This window comes from Bos grunniens, chromosome 1 (genome assembly GCF_055505025.1).
Source record: "Bos grunniens cultivar Pamir isolate PY7600 chromosome 1, Bosgru_T2T1.0, whole genome shotgun sequence".
NCBI classification, from domain to species: domain Eukaryota; kingdom Metazoa; phylum Chordata; class Mammalia; order Artiodactyla; family Bovidae; genus Bos; species Bos grunniens.
This window is the reverse complement of record NC_141165.1, coordinates 61,583,475-61,604,494: the sequence shown is the minus strand read 5'-3', so window position 1 is coordinate 61,604,494 and position 21,020 is coordinate 61,583,475. Positions and strand designations below refer to the sequence as shown.

The following is a 21,020-nucleotide window of genomic DNA, read 5'->3' as shown; positions in this document are numbered from 1 at the left end:
GTCTGAACCTCCTTAGTCTCCTCTGACCCTCACACATGCAGCTGTTGTTTGCTGGAACTGCCTTCATCTTGTAATCCATACAGGCTCTGTTTTACAGAGTTTTTATTGCTAGAAGATGTTGTGATGCTGCTTTGAGATTCTTGAAGGTTCCATGGGATGCTCTGCCCATCTGGTCCTGGAGTTGTGGTGTGCACCCAACCAAGGATGTGGTCCTTCTTCCTTTCCAGTGACTGAAAGGGAGGACAGACCTTAATCTATACAGCAGCCCATGTTAGGTACTTTTGATAATATTGACAGTATGTATCTTGACATGACAGAGCAACAGGAAGGAATTAAATTTGGTTATTACAGCAGAGATTTCACTTTACCTCCAAAGCCACTGACAAGATGTATTCTTATGATAGGGCTCACCGGATCAGATTTGAAAACATGTGTAGGATATTGGATTACACAGCAACCCATAAAACTCGAAGACAGAGCATACAGCCTTCAGAAATCACCAACATGTTGGTGGGAATTAGATTCAGATAAGGAAAGAACATTTCTTACAGTCCTGTAAAATTTCCTGCCATCCTTAGCTGCTGGATTGATTGAAATTGGAGTTTCTACATTTCAAAATAAAACCAGCAAATACAACTTGCCTTTCAAGAGAATCAGGGGCTTCATAACTCATGCCAAGTGAATGAATATGAGCCCAGCCTTATTTGACATTCAGATCTCTAGCTATGCTACCTTCTAGAAGAAAAATTGATTGTAAAATACATGTACCATCTCTTGTATTACTAAATAAGCATTAACATTCCACTAGAGTTCCAAAGAGGTTAGGATTATTTATTAATTCACACTATCCTCATTTGTGAATTGTTCAGGAAATCCATTTCTCTTTTTTGGATGTTAACATACCCTTTGATACCCCATAGCTCTAGTTTTATTAAGCAGAACCACTCTTACAACTTGAAGAACTAATGTGGGTTCCCAACAGGCCATAAAGTATGGTATAGATGGTGCTTCCCTGGTGACTCAGACAGTAAAGAATCTGCCTGCAATGCGTGAGAGCTGGGTTCCATGCCTGGGTCAGGAAGATCCACTAGAGAAGGGGATGGCAGCCCACTCCAGTGTTCTTGCCTGGAGAATCCCATGGACAGAGGAGCCTGGCAGACTATAGTCCACAGGGTCGCAAAGAGTAGGACACGACGGAGCGACTAACACTTTCACTTTCACACTTACACTGGGTGCAATAATTACACCTTTATGGGTTACCCGGACAGAATCTTGTCCAAAGAAGTGAGGACCCATGCCTGTTTCATAGAGCTGATGGTCCAGTGGAAAAGATTAAATAGGAACATAAAGCCAGTGAAACAGCATAGTCAGTTAGCAGGAAAGAGACAGTGTTACATACCCACAAGAGAGTTTTACAAATGAGGTGAGACTGTGTAACCAACAATGGAAATTAATATGCTTTTATGGTGGCCGGAGATGAAAAAATGGCTTCATTCTATAGCCATCACAAGTAAGACGTTTGCTATTTATGAAGTTTAGATTGGCATTTAAGGTGTTGAGTGTATGTGGAATACCTAAGGATTTCTTATATTTTCTTTTTAAACGTTCTTTTAATTGTAGGAGAGTCAAAAGACTGGCTCTTGAAAGGGCCCTTTCTCTTAAAAAAAAAAAAAAAAGCACATAACACAACCTCTCCCCATTTTATAGCTGAGGAAACTGTTAGCTGATGGACCCTTGTTAGTTATGGACTAACAACCCTTGTTATTTGATGGACTCACTGAAGTTCACCCATTAGGACTAATGACATTGTTGCAGTCCACTGCTGGCCTCTCCTTTCACTCATCACTGCCCCACAATGAGGAGATGCAATAAATAGATTTCAGAGAGGATGTCTCTAAGCTATTTTGAACCCTGTGATCTTATGGACTTATGTGCTTGTCCATCTCCCTCAACTAGAATGGAAGCTCCATGGGGCAGGGACTTTCCTGTGTTTTATTCATATTGTTATCTCCAGAGCTTGAAACAGAACCTGGTTCATAGGAGGTGCTCAGTACACGTTTGTTGGATGAATAAAGGAGATGGAGGAGAGAGCTAATGAAACGAAAACCTTATGGAGTCTCAGACAAGAAATCTTCCTGCTATTGCTAAAGAAACTGTTAGCAAGGTTCTTTTCTACTCAATCTTCTCAAAGGCAAGATGTTTATCTGCAAAGAGAAGGGCTACAAGATTTATTTGGGTAGATTTTATGGGAAATTCAGGGCCATAGTTCCTTGCTTTGTAGTGGCAGTTTACATAGCGCACCTTTCTGTAAAAATTGCATGGGCTGTGGACACAAGATGCATGACCTAATTACCCATCATTCTCTGACACCATTACTACCTACTAGAAGTTCAAATACTTTAACATTGCAGTGTCTGATATAAACTTTAAAATGCAAGGGATTTAGCATCTTGAAAAACTATTATGAATCTGTACAACATTTTAAATTGACTATAATCTTTTGAAATTACAAAAGGTAATTACAGCCTTTAAGTATTGTACCTGAGATCCTGATAATCTGTGTGATAATTTTTGCTTTCAAGAAGGGAAAAAAAATCTGTGATTATAAGAAGTGAAAGGTAGAAAGTGGTCATGGCCTATTAAAGCTATTCATGCTGGCCAAGCTTAGTCATTGGAGGACACTCAGCACAGCAGGTCCGGCGCAGGCGTGTGCTCTGGAGCAAGTGTCCACTCGGTGACTCACCCTCCAATGGGACTGTCTTCTTTTTCAGCTGTAAAGCATCACAGAAGGGCTTGGAGAGCTGGTCATTAGATAATTGAGTGACATATTGTAAAACAAAACAATGATTTTATTTTAATAGCATCTTTGGAAAAAAACTTTATCTCTAGGTAATCAAAAATGTAAGCAGTTAATCTCTTATGTATTAATGGGAAAATGTAATATATTGTGAATTAACAGTCTTCCAGATGAAAACAGCAAGCCAGGAAATCTTTTTTAGCAGATGTAAGATAACAGGCAGAACAGGTTATGAAGACCCTGCACTTCTTTCTGCCTCTCCTCATTCCTTATTCCTTATTCCACTGTCCCATCCAGAGCCCTTCCTTATTATGGAAACCATTTTAGAGGACAAGAAAGAGCTTTCTGGGGAAAAAAGAAAAAAACCATGAGGCCTCTATAATAAATTTTCAGTTTAACTCACACTTTCAAGTGACTGACAAAATATTACTATTTTTTAACAGAGGTAATGGTTCTTTTTAACATTTCTGATCTGATGTGGCACGTGAGCATTCCCAGATGCCTGTCACCCTCTGGAGAGGGGCTAAAGAGGACTCTTCGTGTCTTCTCATCCCTCTGTATTCTCTCTTTATGAAATGAGCAAATGTTATGGGATTTTCAGTGTGCTTAGGAATACAATTTTATTCCCTTAGAAGATCCTCTGAGGTCAATTAATACTGACAATTTGGAGGTTTAAGATGAGTTTTACCAGGCATCAGTTCAGTTCAGTCGCTGAGTTGTGTCCGACTCTGTGACCCCATGGACTGCAGCATGCCAGGCCTCCCTGTCCATCACCAACTCCCTGAGTTTACCCAAATTCATGTCCATTGAGTCGGTGATGCCATCCAACCATCTCATCCTCCGTTGTTCCCTTCTCCTGCCTTCAGCCTTTTCCCAGCATCAGGGTCTTTTCAAATGAGTCAGTTCTTCGCATCAGGTGGCCAAATTACCAGGCATAGGCCTTAAGAAATTCTTGAATCTAGAAATTCACTGGAAAAGGAATTCACCATCTATCAAAAAGTTGCAGGTGAAGAATCAATGGATTTGCCTTATGTTTAGGGGAGGCAGATACCATCATAAATGCCTAATGGCATTTAATTCACATGTGACATATTACTAGGTTTGACTTCAGATTAGAAGGATTCATTAAAGGAACCAAAAATGCTGTGACTGAATTTATTATAGGTTATCTTAGTTTTTCCTTTATATCAGTTTTAAATTTTAACTTAAAAACAGAAAGTTAATCTAAAAAAATGAAAATTTGTCACACTAATCATTTTAAACTTTTACGTTTTAAAGTCAGAGACTGGGATGGCCATCCAACCAAAATGTAGGCTTAAATATTCTTTTTTATCTCCAGCAACTCAATTGTTAACTTCATTCTAGATACATGCACTTAAGTGAATGTTGTCCTACTTCTGCTCAACACTGGGAAATATAACGTCATGTTCTCCTAAGGTATATTCCACTTGGCTTCATCACATAAAATGGTCTGGGTCAAAACTACTGATACTCTTCCTCAGTCATTCTAAAAATTCATACTAGAGTATTGTAGTTGGAGCACATGTCTCTGACACAAAAACCAAATACGTATTGATGAACATTCACCCATGCAGAACATTCAGGTATTCTGGACAGAACTCAGGCACCTAGCTTCACCCTTATGACGGGCTTTGGCAAACTAAGACTGGGCCTCCTGTTTTTGTCAATAAAGTTTTACTTGATTGCAGCCATGTCCAAGCCATGCAGCCATGTTTACATGCCGCATGACCAAATGATCTGCAAATCCAAACTACTTGCTATCCTTAAGAAATGTTTACTGATCCTTCCTCCAGAGAGCAGAGAATGTCCAGTTAGAATACCTCAACCAAACAGATTTGAGTGAGTTTTATTCTCTTCCATGAACAAGGTCTTCAACTCTTCCCTATCCCAGAGCCAGCATTCTATAATAGAATAATGGTAACAAGGTCAAGTTCTTTCAGGAATGAAAAGTCATATGAGTTTTGGTTCTGAAAGAGTTATTGTCAACTCATGCAATCTCCTCCCAGCTGAGCACTCAATATGAAGCACTGTTGGTAATGTTTTTTAACTAAAGTGTTCAATGAGGATGGATAGACCTAACGGTTTGTATTCAGAATGAGAATTGTGAACTCAAGAAACTCAGTCTCCCTGGATTTTCCTTCTGTGAAGCCCTGGAAATGACACATGTATCCATTCTCTGCCTCACAGTCAGTGCTTTCGATGCCGATTCCCTTAACTGACTTTTAAAATGTAAATATTCATTAATTAAGCAATTAAAAGTGTGAAATCAGCCGTGTTCCTCTCTTTGAAAAGAAGATTCCTTCTTCTGCACATGAGGTTTTTAGAGCCAGTACGATGTAGGTCTGAGCTGGAGACAGAAGTGTGCACCCTGGAGCAGGTATCAGAGCCCCAGCGTCCCCTGCCATTCCCAGTCCTTCTCACAAGCTTCATGCACGAGTCTCAGCAGCACCCAGAAAGAGAAAGAAACAGAAGCCCCCCTTTTGCCCCCTCCTCTTTCAATTACTACCTATTCCCTGAAAGGCGACCACTTTCCCCAGGTTTTAAACAGAGATTAGTTTTGCCTATTTTTGTACCCCGCTGGCCTTTTCAACAAGGACACCCTCAGCCTTATCTCTACTAGGCGTCTTGCAAGCTCTCTTTGGCTTCCAGGGGACTGCTCACATTTGTAGACTCATCCTGGGCTCCTCTCTCTCCGTTTCACTTCTTCAGGGTCTGGCTTGTTCTTCCCATTCCACTCAGTGCTCAGGTGATCCAGTGGCTTCCCTGCCATCTCTCTGCTCACCTGCAGGCCTGCTCTCCCTTCTAAGCTCCAGACACATTAGATGTCTGAGCAATAGCTATCTCTACTTCTCCACATGGGTCCGAGAGAGTGAGTAGAGAGGCAGAGAGAAACCTATCAGAGGCAAAGCCGCAGCGTGGAGACCTGCCCTCTGCAGCACAGGTGACCTCAGAGGTCGGGGGACAGCCTGTGTGGTGAGGCATCAACAGTGCCCCCTAGAATGGGCCTGTGGATTTGTTTTCATAATATAGTAATTCTTATTCTAGAAGCTTGTAATTTCTTTGAAGACAAGGGTCTTCTTTCTTCATACTTCATATAGGGCTTGTCACAATGAGTAGCACATTGCTCAGGTTATGTGGAAAGTGATTTGAAAGCTTTCTTTGCTCGTGGTATGTGAGATTCATCAGGCCAATTTGTAAAGAGGATGAGAACATAAAGAATTGAGTTGTTTTATGTTAGAATGGAGGGGTAAGAAGTAGATTTCTAAATTCCTCTTTATATTTACAAAGTCTCAATAACTTTTTAAAATACAGTTTGAGCTGTCATAATGGAAACTTTAAACATCATCAAAATCACATTTGAAAGATTAAGAAAATTCAATAGTTTTTCCAATGATATTTGGCTATTCACTTTCTAGACAGTAAGTAGGTCAAAAGGTGGGTTTAGAATTGCACCAGATAACTCAGTGGGTAAACATTTGCTGATTTACGAGAAACAAAAATAGGAACAGTACTTTTAAAAAGTCTTTTAACATAAAGACATTTTCTGAGCCTCTTTTTCATTACAAATCTTCATTCATAAGAACTTTTGCATTACAGTGCATTCCCTAGATAAAGAGAAGGGGACACTCAGGTGAAAGACAAAATCAGAGATTTTTCCCCCCACATTTCACTTATCCCATTAAGACTTTCTCTTTAAGTTTTTATGGAAGTACAGCTGCTTTACAGCATTGTGTTAGTTTCGGTTCTACAACAAAGTGAATCAGCTCTATGTACACATATATGTCCTCTTTTTTGGATTTCCTTCCCATCATACTAAGATTTTTAAAATTTATGTTTTTATTGAATGAAATTCAATAAATTAAATTCTATAGTGCTTTACAAGTTTCAAAATTTCATATACATGATTTCATATAATCCCATAATAAGCCCCTTTTTTTAAAATCCCCCATCCCTATTGCCCCTTCGTACCCTCCCCACTGGTAACCCTTAGTTTGTTCTCTGTATCTGTGAGTCTACTTCTTTTTTGCTTTATTCACTAGTTTGTTGTATATTTTAGATTCCACATTAAGTGATAATACAGTATTTGTCTTTGTTGTCTGATTTATTTCACTTACCATAATACCTTCCAAGTCCATTCATGTGACTGCAAATGGAAAAATTTAAAGTCAGGAAGTTCCTGATTGGCTGGTTAAATTATCTTTCCCTCACCCTGCTAATTACCTGCTGTTATGCCCAGAACAGCCCAGCCCTGGATCATAGATGCCTTTTTGTTTGAAATTGGTGTGAGATGTCATTGTGTGCTACTCCTCTCTACACACTTTCATATGCTCTTTCTCTTGAAACTCTGGATTTTTTTTCCAGTTGTTTTTTCCTTTAATTTTAAATCTCAACTTCTAGTACAGAAGATTGAGTAAATTGCATTCCTCAGTCCAGGGCCCATTAAGACTCCCTCTCTTGTTTAACTCATTTGTTACTTATTTTAATCTACACATTCCATTCATTTTCTCCTCCTTGCAGTGATCAGTATTAATCATTTTAATGTATTTTTGTGTATCTTTTTACTTGAATGTATTCTTGTAAAATGTGTATTCTTGTTTGAGGAATTTTTATTTACATAAATAATATTATTTCTGGGGAAGCACTAATTTTAATACCTAGGCATGAAAAGCAGAGACATTACTTTGCCAACAAAGGTCTGTCTAGCTAAGGCTATGGTTTTTCCAGTGGTCATATATGGATGTGAGAGTTGGACTATGAAGAAAGCTGAGTGTTGAAGAATTGATGCTTTTGAACTGTGGTGTTGGAGAAGACTTTTGAGAGTCCCTTGGACTGCAAGGAGATCCAACCAGTCCATTCTAAAGGAGATCAGCCCTGGGTGTTCTTTGGAAGGAATGATGCTAAAGCTGAAACTCCAGTACTTTGGCCACCTCATGCGAAGAGTTGACTCATTGGAAAAGACTCTGATGCTGCGAGGGCTTGGGGGCAGGAGGAGAAGGGGACGACAGAGGATGAGATGGCTTGATGGCATCACCGACTTGATGGACGTGAGTTTGAGTGAACTCCAGGAGTTGGTGATGGACAGGGAGGCCTGGCATGCTGCGATTCATAGTGTCACAAAGAGTCGGACACGACTGAGCGACTGAACTGAACTGGCTGATGTTGATGTATGCAGGTCTGACCTCTTGCATTTAATCATGGAGCTTACTGTTATGCAATCATCACATTTCATCCATCACTTTCCCACAAACTGACCCCAGGTTACCTCCAGCTACCCACCACCACATATATGCTGCAGTGAAAATCCTCATACCATAGGGCTGCTTGAGTAGCCTCACAATGTGGCAGCTAGCTTCCCTCAGAACGAGTGATCCAAGAGAAAACCAAGCAGAAAACACATGCCTTTTATGACCTAGTCTTGGAAGTCACAAACCACCATTACAACACTATCCTATTGATTACACCAGTTGGTGCTATTCAGAGTAGAAGACTAGAGATCTTCCTTGACTTATGATGTGGTTATGTCCCAATAAACCCGCTTTTAAATTGAAAATATTGTTAAATCGAAAATGTATTTAGTATACCTAACCTCCAAACACATTAGCCTAGCCTACCTTAAATGTACTCAGAACACTTACATTAGTCTATAGTTGGGCAAAATCAACTAACATAAAGCCTATTTCAAAATAAACTGTTGAATACCTCATGTAACTTATTGACTATTATACCAAAAGTGGAAAACTTCTGTATGGTTGTACAGGTACACAATGGTTGTAATAGTGTCTGTTGTTTACCTTTGTGATTACACGGCTAACTGAAGCTATGGCCTTGCCACCACTATCCATTACCATAGAGTATTGCACTGCATGTTCTGAGCCTGAGAAAAGATGAAATTTTACATTTGAAGTATAGTTTCTATTGCATACTTATCCCTTCAAAAGTTTTAAGTCAAACCATTGTTAAGTCAGGGACCATATATATATACAGCATGAGTACTGGGAGGTGGAGTCATTGGGGTTATATTGGAGGCTCGACACCACAAACATCAACTATTATACTTCTTTTTTATTGATTTATTTTTAATTGAAGGATAATTGCATTACAGAATTTTGTTGTTTTCTGTCAAACATCAGCATGAATCAGCCATAGGTACACACATGTCCCCTCCCTCCCGAACTTTCCTCCTCATCCCACCCTTCCAGATTGTCACAGAGGCCCTGTTTGAGTTCCCTGAGTCATACAGCAAATTCCCACTGGCTATCTATTTTACATATGGTAATATAACTTTCCATGTTACTGTCTCCATACATCTCACCCTCTCCCTCTTCCCCTCCTCCCATGACCATGGGTCTGTTCTCTGTCTGTTTCTCCCTTGCTGCCCTGAAAATAAATTTCATCAGTACCATCTTTCTAGATTCCATATATATGCGTCAGTATATGATATTTATATTTTTCTTTCTCACTTACTTCACTCTGTATAATAGGCTCTAGGATTGTCCACCTCATTAGACCTGACTCAAATGTGTTCCTTTTTATGGCTGGGTATATGTACCACAACTTCTTTATCCATTCATCTGTTGAAGGGCATCTAGGTTGCTTCCATATTCTAGCTATTGTAAATAGTGCTGCAGTGAACATTGGGGTACATGTGTCTTTTTCAATTTTTATTTCCTCAGGGTATATACCTAGAAGTGGGATTGCTGGGTCATATAGTGGTTTTATTCCTAGTTTCTTAAGTAATCTCCATACCATCTTCCATAGTGGCTGTATCAATTTACGTTCCCACCAGCAATGCAAGAGGGTTCCCTTTTCTCCACACCCTTTCCAGCATTTGTTTGTAGACTGTAGACTTTTTGATGATGGCCATTCTGACTGGTATGAGGTGGTCTCTCGTAGTTTCGATTTGCATTTCTCTAATAATGAGCGATGTTGAGCATCTTTTCATGTGTCTGTTAGCCATCTGTATGTCTTCTTTGGAGAAATGACTGTTTAAGTCTTTTCCCTACTTTTTGATTGGGTAGTTTATTTTTCTGGTATTGAGTTGTATGAGCTGCTTGTTTATTTTGGAAAGTAATTCTTTGTCAGTTGTTTCCTTTGCTATTATTTTCTCCCATTCTGAGAGTTGTCTGTAGTTTCCTTTGCTGTACAAAAGCTTTTAAGTTTAATTAGGTCCCACTTGTTTATTTTTGTTTTTATTTCCATTACTCTAAGAGGTGGGTCAAAGAGGCTCTTGCTTTGATTTATGTCATCGAGTGTTCTGCCTATGTTTTCCTCTAAAAGTTTTATAGTTTCTGGTTTTACATTTAGGTCTTTAATCCATTTTGAGTTTATGGAACAAGATAGAGAGCCCAGAGATAACCCCACGCACCAATGAGTACCTTATTTTTGACAAAGGAGGTAAGAATATACAATGGGGCAAAGACAGCCTCTTCCGTAAGTGGTGCTAGGAAAACTGGACAGATACATGTGAAAAAATGAGATTAGAACACTTCCTAATGCCATGTATTTCTATTTTTCCCCAGACTTCTTGTTTCCCAGATAGATATTTGGTTTTTCTCTGTTCTTTTCCTGAGTTGATTATCTGTGTGATAATTCTGCCACCTACAAGATGTACATTACCTTCCCACACATGCAAGAATCCCGAAGCTTCTTGTATGTATATCCACACTGAGTTCTATTATAAGAATTGTCAAATGGTTGTCAAATGCCACTCATAAAAAGGAAAATGACACTAGGTTTACCCCTGAAAAAGGAGCCCCTTGCATTCAGGATCCCGAATTTCAAATCAGCCGTGGTATTTTTGTTGTTGTTAACTTAAGCCAACCTCGACTCTTCTTTCTATTGTTGTAAGTAGTGAGCCCTGTCTTACCTGATTTCATTTTTTAAAATGTATTTGCAAAATAACGTGTGTATTAGTAAGATACCTGGCCGTTTTTAGAAGTCAAAGAGGTATAGATGGCAGAAGCATTCTCTTTGATGCTTTCATAGGTCAGAGAAAGCTACAACAAATGCAGTGGTCTCTGAAAGGATGTTTTATTGCAAATAGAAAATGATCATTAGTAACAACTCTGACATTATACTGCATGAAACATTTACATGTTAAGTATTCTTTCTGCTTCTGCTAGTCTGTGACCCTTGAATTTTTCACACATGAAGACATGGATGCATATCAAATAAAAGATTAAAGATCATGGATAATAGTAATACAATGGGGAACCAAATGTTCATGTTTCATTAGGAAAAATAAAAAGAAAGAGAGAAACTTACCACTGCCATTTTTTATTTATTGATGCAAAAATGCTGTTCAGTACAAATGTAGCCATTACCATCCAAAGTGAGATACAGATGAGTATTGAGAGTCTGAGGGGAAAGCAAAGGCCTTGAGAGTTTCTCCCATCACATAGACCAGTGAAATAAATTATTGAACCATACCTGAGCCCAAAAGCAAACTACTTCGATTTAATTCTCCGCCCTTCATTCTTATGCTAAGATAAGCATATGATGGACCATTAACAGCCTCCTATGGGAAACCTGCCTCTGGTGGAGATTATTTGTGATAACTCTGCTACCTAGAAGATGTACATTACCTTCCTGCAATTGCAGAAATCCTGAGTGGGTGCTCAGGATCCCTGTGTCTGACCTAAGAGATGCAAGTCAAGGCACCACCAATTTATCCCCTTCCCTGATGTCACCAAAACCGGTATACTTCAAGCAAGACTAATAGACTTGTGTGTGTGCCTTGCTTGATCTCTCTGGAGATTTATAGTTAAGAATGGAAATTAGGAGAAATCAAAGATAGATAGTAACTAATTGAACATCCATCATAAGCAAAGCTTCTGATTTCACTGTTGAAGGTAAGACTTGTAGTAAAGAATACACAAGTCAATCAATGAAAGTGCCTAAAAATTGTAAAAGGCCATAAATAATATAAAGCATGTACCTAGGGCCAGAAATAGATTCAGGGTTACTGCTTTGGACCTGGCATTTCCAGACAGCATGTACTATACCCGAGTACCCTGAATTTTCTATGGTAAATGTGTCTCTTCTACTGTATAGCAAGGAGTCTGGGCAAGGAAAAAGTTTGGTCCTGAGATGATATGGGGTGAATATGTGCATATCTTCTCCATTGACTATGCTACTATTTCATTCACCACTTCAGGGTCTTCCTTCATCAGATTACACCAGGGACACATAACAGATATTGACCAGGTAAACCTACAGAAGGACCATATAAGACCAAAAAAGGTCCTCCCTTCTCCAAAGAACTTTAAATATTTCCAGGTATGCTCTCAGAATAGGTGCTCATCAGATCAGAGCAGCTGTCATTTGTTTGCATTTCCTGGAGCAGAGAACTGAGAGATTAAATGACATGGGTAAAGACGCTTACTCCTTGGAAGAAAAGTTATGACCAACCTAGAGAGCATATTCAAAAGCAGAGACATTACTTTGCCAACAAAGGTCCATCTAGTCAAGGCTATGGTTTTTCCAGTGGTCATGTATGGATGTGAGAGTTGGACTGTGAAGAAAGCTGAGTGTTGAAGAATTGATGCTTTTGAACTGTGGTGTTGGAGAAGACTTTTGAGAGTCCCTTGGACTGCAAGGAGATCCAACCAGTCCATTCTGAAGGAGATCAGCCCTGAGATTTCTTTGGAAGGAATGATGCTAAAGCTGAAACTCCAGTACTTTGGCCACCTCATGCCAAGAGTTGACTCATTGGAAAAGATTCTGATGCTGGGAGGGCTTAGGGGCAGGAGGAGAAGGGGACAACAGAGGATGAGATGGGTGGATGGCATCGCTGACTCGATGGACATGAGTCTGAGTGAACTCCGGGAGTTGGTGATGGACAGGGTGGCCTGGCGTGCTGTGATTCATGGTGTCACAAAGAGTCGGACACGACTGAGCGACTGAACTGAACTGAAACTGAACTGAAGGTCTAAACAGGGCTTCTCTGTGACTCAGATGGTAAGTGCTCCGCCTGCAATTCAGGAGACATGGGTTTGATCCCTGGGTCAGGGAAGATCCCCTGGAGAAGGAAATGGCAACCACACAAGTATTCTTGCCTGGAAAATCCCATGGAAAGAGGAGCCCGGTGGGATACAGTCCATGGTGTCACAAGAGTTGGACATAACTTAGTGACTAAACCCTCACCACCAGTATTCCCTAGGTGGAAATAACAAATTTTGTTCAGCCATTCTGTTCAGCCATTCATCGACTGACATACATTTGGGTTTTTGACATCTGTTATTTTTATGAATAAGGCTGCTATAAACACTTGCCCACAAGTTTCAGTGTGGACATATGTTTTCATTTCTCTTAGATCCATATGTGGAAGTGAAATTGCTGGATCATAAAGTAGCTCTTTTACTTTGGGGGGAACTACCAGGCTGTTTTTCATTTCTGTCACCATGTATGATGGTTCAATATCCTCACCAACACTTGTTTCTATCTGATATTTTTATTATAGTCATCCTGGTTGGTGTGGAGTAGCATCTCCTTGGGGTTTTCATTTGCCTTGTCCTGATGGCTAATGATGTAAGGAGTATTTTCATGTGCTCTTTGGCCATTTGCTTATCTTCTTTGGAGAAATGTCTACTCAGATCCTTTGCCCCTTTTTTATTGGTTTGTCTTTTTGATATTAAGTTTAAGAACTCTTTACATAATCTATACAGAAGTTCCTTGTTAGATATACGATTTTCAGATATTTTCTCCTATTATGTGCTCTGTCTTTTCACTTTGTTCCTAGTATCTTTTATAGCACAGAACTTTTAATTTTGAAGAAGTCCAATTTATCTTTTTGTTTTTGTTGCTTATGCTTTTGGTGATGTATCTGAGAATCTGTTGCTAAATCCAAGGTCACAAAAACTAACCCTGATGTTTTCTTCCAAGAGTTTTATGATTTTGACTTTTATATTTAGGTCTTTGATCAACTTAGGGTTAATTTTTTAATATAGTGTGAAGTAAGAGTTCACCTTCATTCTTTTATATGTGACTATCCTGTTGTTTCAGCAGCATTTATTGAAAACACTATTCTTTCCCATTTGAACGGTTTTCACATCTATGCTAAAAATTAATTGCCATAGATACATGTGTTTATTTAGACTTTCAGTTTTATTTTGTAAACATACATGCCTATACTTAATGCCAGAATCTGACTGCCAATGCAGAAGATGTGAGTTGATCCATAAGTTGGGAAGTTCCCCTCGAGAAGGAAATGGCAACCCACTCACTCAAATATTCTTGCCTGGGAAATTCCATGGACAGAGGAGACTGGTGGGCTACAGTCCTTGGTGTCACAAAAGTATCACAGTATCACAGTCTTGATTACTCTTGCTTTGTAGTAGGTTTTGAAATTACCAAGTGTATGCCTTCCAATTTGTTGTGCTTTTCCAAGATCATATTGGCTATTCGGGATGCCTTGTGCTTCCATACAGATTTTAGTATCAGCTTGTCAACTTCTTGTGAAGAACCAGCTGGTATTATGATATAGATTGAATTGATCAATTTGAGAGTATTGCCATATTAACAATATTATGTCTTCTGAACCATGAACAAGGGATGTCTAAATCCCATTTATTTAGATGACCTTTAATTTCTTTCAGCAGTGTTTTATAGTCTTTAGTGCCTCTGTTAGGTACCTCTTTTATTAAATTTTATAATGAATACTTTTTTAAAATATATATTTCTCATGCATACTTGTTCTCAAGTATGGATATACTTACACTAAAAAATTATACCTTTGTTTATCTGAAATTCAAATTTAATTGATCATTCTGTGTTTTACTTGGCAATCCTACTTTAAAAGTGACCAAACATAGAATGAAGCATATGCGTTGTGAAGGGCATCTGAGTATTCAGAGACTGGAAGAGAAAGTTAATTAGGTCTATATAAAAGCAAATATTTAGCTCCTAGGAGGATATAACAATTAATTAGCATAATCTATTTTATCTCGAGATGTTATTCTAGTTTAAACTTCACTCTGAAATATGTGCTTTGAAGAAGAAAGTAAACATTTTGAAAATAATTTCCATTAATCTGAACTTAAAAAAATATTTCAGTATCAGGCTTCAAGGCAGTAAACCCTGAACCATGTCTATTAATCTCAGCAAAGTCACCTGTATTTTCCCATAGACAGAAACTTTTCATGCCCATGAAGACTATGTGATACAGATGTGATGTGGTGATATAGTTACACCTTTGAGCTCTTACTAGAATTGTTTCATGTTGGAGAAATTATTTTCTCATCCTGATATTTAATAAGAAATAACTCTTTCTGTCAGAGTTCTGATCTAAACTTTAATCCCCTCCCCTTGTGTGTGGAGTGGACCTGGGACTTGCTTCTAGTGAGTAGACTATGGCAAAGGTGACCACATGGACCGCAGCCTTGTCTAACTCAATGAAGCTATGAGCCATGCCGTGTAGGGCCACCAAGACAGAGGGGTCATGGTGGAGAGTTCTTACAAAACGTGGTCCACTGGAGAAGGAAATCACAAACCACTTCAGTAGTCTTGCCTTGAGAACCTCATGAACAGTATGAAAAGGCAAAAAGTTACAACACTGAAAATGAACTCCCCAGGTCAGTAGGTGCCCAATATGCTACTGGAGATCAGTGGAGAAATAACTCCAAAAAGAATGACGGGATGGAGCCAAAGCAAAAACAACACCCAGTTGTGGAGGTGACTGGTGATAGAAGCAAAGTCTGATGCTGTAAAGAGCAGTATTGCATAGGAACCTGGAATGTTAGGTCCATGAATCAAGGCAAATTGGAAGTGGTCACACAGGAGATGGCAAGAGTGAACGTCGATATTTTAGGAATCAGCAAACTAAAATGGACTGGGATGGGTGAATTTAACTCAGATGACCATTATATCTACTAGTGTGGGCACGAATCCCTTAGAAGAAATGGAGTAGCCATCATAGTCAACAAGAGTCCGAAATGCAATACTTGGATGCAATCTCAAAAATGACAGAATGATCTCTGTTCATTTCCAAGGCAAACCATTCAATATCATGGTAATCCAAGTCTATGCCCTGACCAGTAATGCTGCAGAAACTAAAGTTGAATGGTTCTATGAAGACCTACAAGATCTTCTAGAACTAACACCCAAAAAAGATGTGCTTTTCATTATAGGGGACTGTAATGCAAAAGTAGGAAGTCAAGAAATACCTGGAGTTACAGGCAAATTTGGCCTTGAAGTACAAAATGAAGCAGGGCAAAGTCTAATAGAGTTTTGCCAAGAAAACACACTGGTCATAGCAAACACCCTCTTCCAACAACACAAGAGAAGACTCTGCACAAGGACATCACCAGATTGTCAATAGTGAAATCAGACTGATTATATTCTTTGCAGCCAAAGATGGAGAAGCTCTATACAGTCAGCAAAAACAAGATCGGGAGCTGACTGTGGCTCAGATCATGAACTCCTTATTGCCAAATTCAGACTTAAATTGAAGAAAGTAGGGAAAACCACTAGACCATTCAGGTACGACCTGAATCAAATCCCTTATAATTATACAGTGAAAGTGAGAAATAGATTACAGGGATTAGATCTGATAGACAGAGTGCCTGAAGAACTATGGGTGGAGGTTCATGACATTGTACAGGAGGCAGGAATCAAGACCATCCCCACCCCCCCCACCCCAGAAAAAATGCAAAAAGGCAAATGGTTGTCTGAGGAGGCCTTAAAAATAGTTGTGAAAAGAAGAGAAGTGAAAGGCAAAGGAGAAAAGGAAAGATATACCCATTTGAATGCAGAGTTCCAAAGAATAGCAAGGAGAGATAAGAAAGCCTTCCTAGGTGATCAGTACAAAGAAATAGAGGAAAACAATAGAATGGGAAAGACTAGAGATCATTTCAAGAAAATTAGAGATACCAAGGGAACATTTCATGAAAGATGGGCACAATAAAGGACAGAAATGGTATGGACCTAACAGAAGCAGAAGATATTAAGAGGTGGCAAGAATACACAGAAGAATGTACAAAATAGATCTTCATGACCCAAATAATCACGACCGTGTGATCCCTCACCTAGAGCCAGACATCCTGGAATGCGAAGTCAAGTGGGCTTTAGGAAGCATCACTACAAAGCTAGTGAAGGTGATGGGATTCCAGTTGAGCTATTTCAGATCTTAAAAGATGATGCTGTGGAAGTGCTGCACTTAATATGTCCGCAAATTTGGAAAGCTCAGCAGTGGCCACGGGAATGGAAAAGTTCAGTTTTCATTCCAATCCCAAAGGAAGGCAATGGCAAAGAATGCTCAAACTACTGCACAATTGCACTCATCCCACATGCTAGTAAAGTAATGCTCAAAATTCTCCAAGCCAGGCTTCAACAGTATGTGAACAGTGAACTTCCAGATGTTCAAGCTGGATTTAGCAAAGGCAGAGGAAACAGATACCAAATTGCCAACATCTGTTGGATCATCAAAAAAGCAAGAGAGTTCCAGAAACATCTACTTCTGCTTTATTGACTATGCCAAAACCTTTGACTGTGTGGATCACAACAAACTGTGGAAAATTTTTCAAGAGATGGGAATACCAGACCACCTGACCTGCCTCTTGAGAAACCTGTATGCAGGTCAGGAAGCAACAGTTAGAACCGGACATGGAACAACAGACTGGTTCCAAATCAGGAAAGGTGTACATCAAGGCTGTATATTGTCACCCTGCTTATTTAACTTCTTGCAGAGTACATCATGAGAAATGCTGGGTTGGATGAAGCACAAGCTAGAATCAAGGTTGCTGGGAAAAATATAAATAACCTCAGATATGCAGATGACACCACCCTTATGGCAGAAAGCAAAGAACTAAAGAGCCTCTTGATGAAAGTGAAAGGAGAGTGAAAAAGTTGGCTTAAAGCTCAACATTCAAAAAACGAAGATCATGGCATCTGGCCCCATCATTTCCTGGCAAGTAGACGGGGAAACAGTGGAAACAGTGACAGACTATTTTGGGCGGCTCCAAAATCACTGCAGATGGTGATGGCAGCCATGAGATTAAAAGACGCTTGCTCCTTGGAATAAAAGTTATGACCAACCTAGACAGCATATTAAAAAGCAAAGACATTACGTTGCCAACAAAGGTCCGTCTAGTCAAGGCTATGGTTTTTCCAGTGGTCATGCATGAATGTGAGAGTTGGACTGTGAAGAAAGCTGAGCGCTGAAGAATTGATGCTTTTGAACTGTGGTGTTGGAGAAGACTCTTGAGAGTCCCTTGGACTGCAAGGAGATCCAACCTAAAGGAAAGTCCATCCTAAAGGAAATCAGTCCTGAGTGTTCATTGGAAGGACTGATGCTGAAGCTGAAACTCTAATACTTTGGCGACCTGATGCAAAGAACTGACTCATTTGAAAAGACCCTGATGCTGGGAAAGATTGAAGGTGGGAGGAGAAGGGGACAGCAGAGGATGAGATGGTTGGATGGCATCACCGACTCAATGGACATGAGTTTGGGTGGACTCCGGGAGTTGGTGATGGGCAGGGAAGCCTAGCATGCTGCCGTCCATGGGCTGCAAAGAGTCAGACACAACTGAGCGACTGAACCGAACTGAACTGATCCTGGGTAACACTGACTTAATCAAGTGAAAGTCCTTAAGAGAGGAACTGAGCCCTCCTTGAGGCCAGAGACTCTTCTCTGTTCATTTTAAAGAAGCAAGTCATCATGAGTCCTGTAGATGCAAGGCAATGAATTCTGCCAACAACCTGAATGAATTCTGAAGCAGATTTTTCTCAATTCAAACCTCCATTTGAAAATACAGCGCTGGGACTTCCTTGACAGTCCAATGGCTGACTTTGCCTTTCAATGCTGGGGAGATTTGGTTTTGATCCCGGGTTGAGAAGCTAAGATCCTACATATCTTGAGCCCCAAAAAACAAAACATTAAAAAAAGAAAAGAAGCAAAAGCAATAGTGTAGCAATTCAATAAAGACTTTTTAAAAATAAATGAAAATACAGCCCAGATGACACCTTGATTACAGCCTTGTATGACCTGAGCAGAGGACCAGCTGAGCTATAGTGAGACTACTAACACACAGAAATTGTGAGATAATAAATGCATGTTGTTTTAAGCCATTAAATTTGAGATAATTTGTTATGTAGCAATAGAAAATTAATACTTTGTTACCCAGCAATATAGCAACAATACACCCTCATTACTAGGTATTCAGTTCCTTTGCATCCATAGGCTGAGCCTTTGAAAGTTCTACCACCTTCTTGAGCATAAATCCAATGACTGCCTCATGTACTGGAGGCAGTCATAAATACAATGACTGCCTGTACTAATGTACTGGAAGTCCTGGGTCCCAGGCAATCCCTCAGTCCAAAGCAAGCCAGGGTGGTCAGACACCCTAATACACGGTGGGTCACCATCACATGAGCTGTGCACCCATGTCTTTCTTCTCAAGAGAAGATACAGCTCTTTCACTGAGGGTCATGGCCCACCTCCTTTTAACTTCTATCTTCAACTCCATGAGCTTAATTCCGTTTATTGAGCCAGAAAGCTGTTATTCCCTCCAACCCCCCCAGGAACATAAAGTGGTGGGGGTATGCAGAGATGGGAAGTAGACAGAGCTATATGCAAAGAGTTCAGGCATTTTGAAACATAAAAATTCCTAGTTGGGAGTGGAAGAAAGACCTTTTTCTAGCAAGTTAAAAGCAGCCAAACAAGCTGCAACATACTGGGTAATTCTTTTTGTCTTTTCGTTCTTCATAACTCATCCTGTTCAAGTAGAATAAGAATTCGGGTAAGCGGGCCAGTATGAACGGCACGAGGCTCTCGCTGCTACTCATGATTGGCAGGCTGAGACCAAACATCTTCCCTGTTCTGATTCTTACTGAGCCTGGCTTCAAACTAGTTTGAAGCCCTAGCTGAGCAAAGCCAGTAGGACTTACCAGAACCACTCCAGCCATGCAGAGGTACCCAGAGTATCTCTCCAGGCCCTGGTCCTCCCTGCTTTCCATTCCTGCCTCGTCCTGACTATATTGCCTCTTTTTAAGAATATCTTTATTTATTTGGCTGTGCCCGGTCTTAGTTGAGGCATGCAAACTCTTACTTGCAGCATGTGGGCTCTAGTTCCCTGACCAAGAATTGAACCTGGGCCCCCTGAACTGGGAGTGAGGAATCTTAGCCAGTGAACCACCAAGGAAGTCCCCTGACGGTATTGCTTGTTAATGGTTTTAGTGTCTTACTTTCCAGTCCTTTCCCACTGGTGCTTAGGATTGGTCCTTGCTAATTCCTGTGCTGTCCAACAGCCAATCCCAATCTCATACCCAACCCTGGCTGCTAGAACTCCAGCCTGGACTCTGAGCCCTAAACCCAGCATTTATCTAAGATGGAATTAAGATACATCAGACAGCATAATGCTGACCTCACAGGCAATTAGGAATGCTTAAAGTTCCAACCTAGATCTGGCCCCATGCTTTATCTCAGTTCCAGTGTCTGTTCAGCTAAACTAGGGGTTCCGTGGGCTGCCCATGTAGCTCCGACACCCTCTCCCATCTCACATTAAACCAAAGGCTCTGACAGCTCTTAGGGGCACCCAGGGTTATTCTATAAGGCTGATAAATAAGAATTTATGCTGCACAAAACCCAATTAGATTTGTAAAGAGATGACTTCAAATGGAAAAACAGAAAACTGACAAAGGTCTGAGGAGGGAGGGTATAAAAAGATGAGAAGCTTCTTCAGACTAGACGACATTAAGTAAAATTACTTATCTAAATAAAAATCTGAGTGCACTTCTTCCCTAATCCCCATCCCATATAAATCTACACAGAAATTGTTTTGTTCACTCTCAAATGCAGAGCCATCAATTTTAGATATAAGACATGCTCAGGTTTCTGCAGAAAATGTAACTTTTTGTTATCCTTACAAAAGTTGTTTCGAAGATGAGAATCTGATGGTCTGTAGATGAATGTTCTCTCAGCCTCCCTTTAAACTAACCCTGTGAAACAGTCATCTGCATCAGTAGCCCATCATCACAATAATGCCGCTTGATGGCTTCAAAATCCAGGGCTTTAAACAGCTATAACTTGCTCTGGCTGGTGCATCTGTGAGTTGGCTGGGTGTGGGCTGATCTAGGTTGAGCCTGTTTCCACATCTGCTCCATGGATCTGTCCTCCTCCTCCTCCACTGAGCTAGCCATTTTCCTCTCACGACAATGAGAAGGCAGAAGCACAAGAGGAAGGCACCACGAAACGCAAATGACTACT

At 40.1% G+C, this 21,020-nt stretch overlaps 1 protein-coding gene across 18 annotated transcripts in view; it reads left to right on the top strand.

The window, feature by feature from the left end:
• Positions 1-21,020, top strand: part of PLD1 (phospholipase D1) — a 273,635-nt gene that overhangs the window by 219,103 nt on the left and 33,512 nt on the right. For 3 of the 18 annotated variants that reach the window (XM_086394254.1, XM_086394283.1, XM_086394426.1), the window contains one exon: positions 7,544-8,522. The exons of the other annotated variants lie outside the window; for them this stretch is intronic. In XM_086394254.1, coding sequence (XP_086250380.1) covers positions 7,544-7,576 — 33 coding nt within the window. In that variant the 3' untranslated portion in view covers positions 7,577-8,522. Of the gene's footprint in view, positions 1-7,543; positions 8,523-21,020 lie in introns of those variants that run through there. 18 annotated transcript variants of the gene reach the window in all.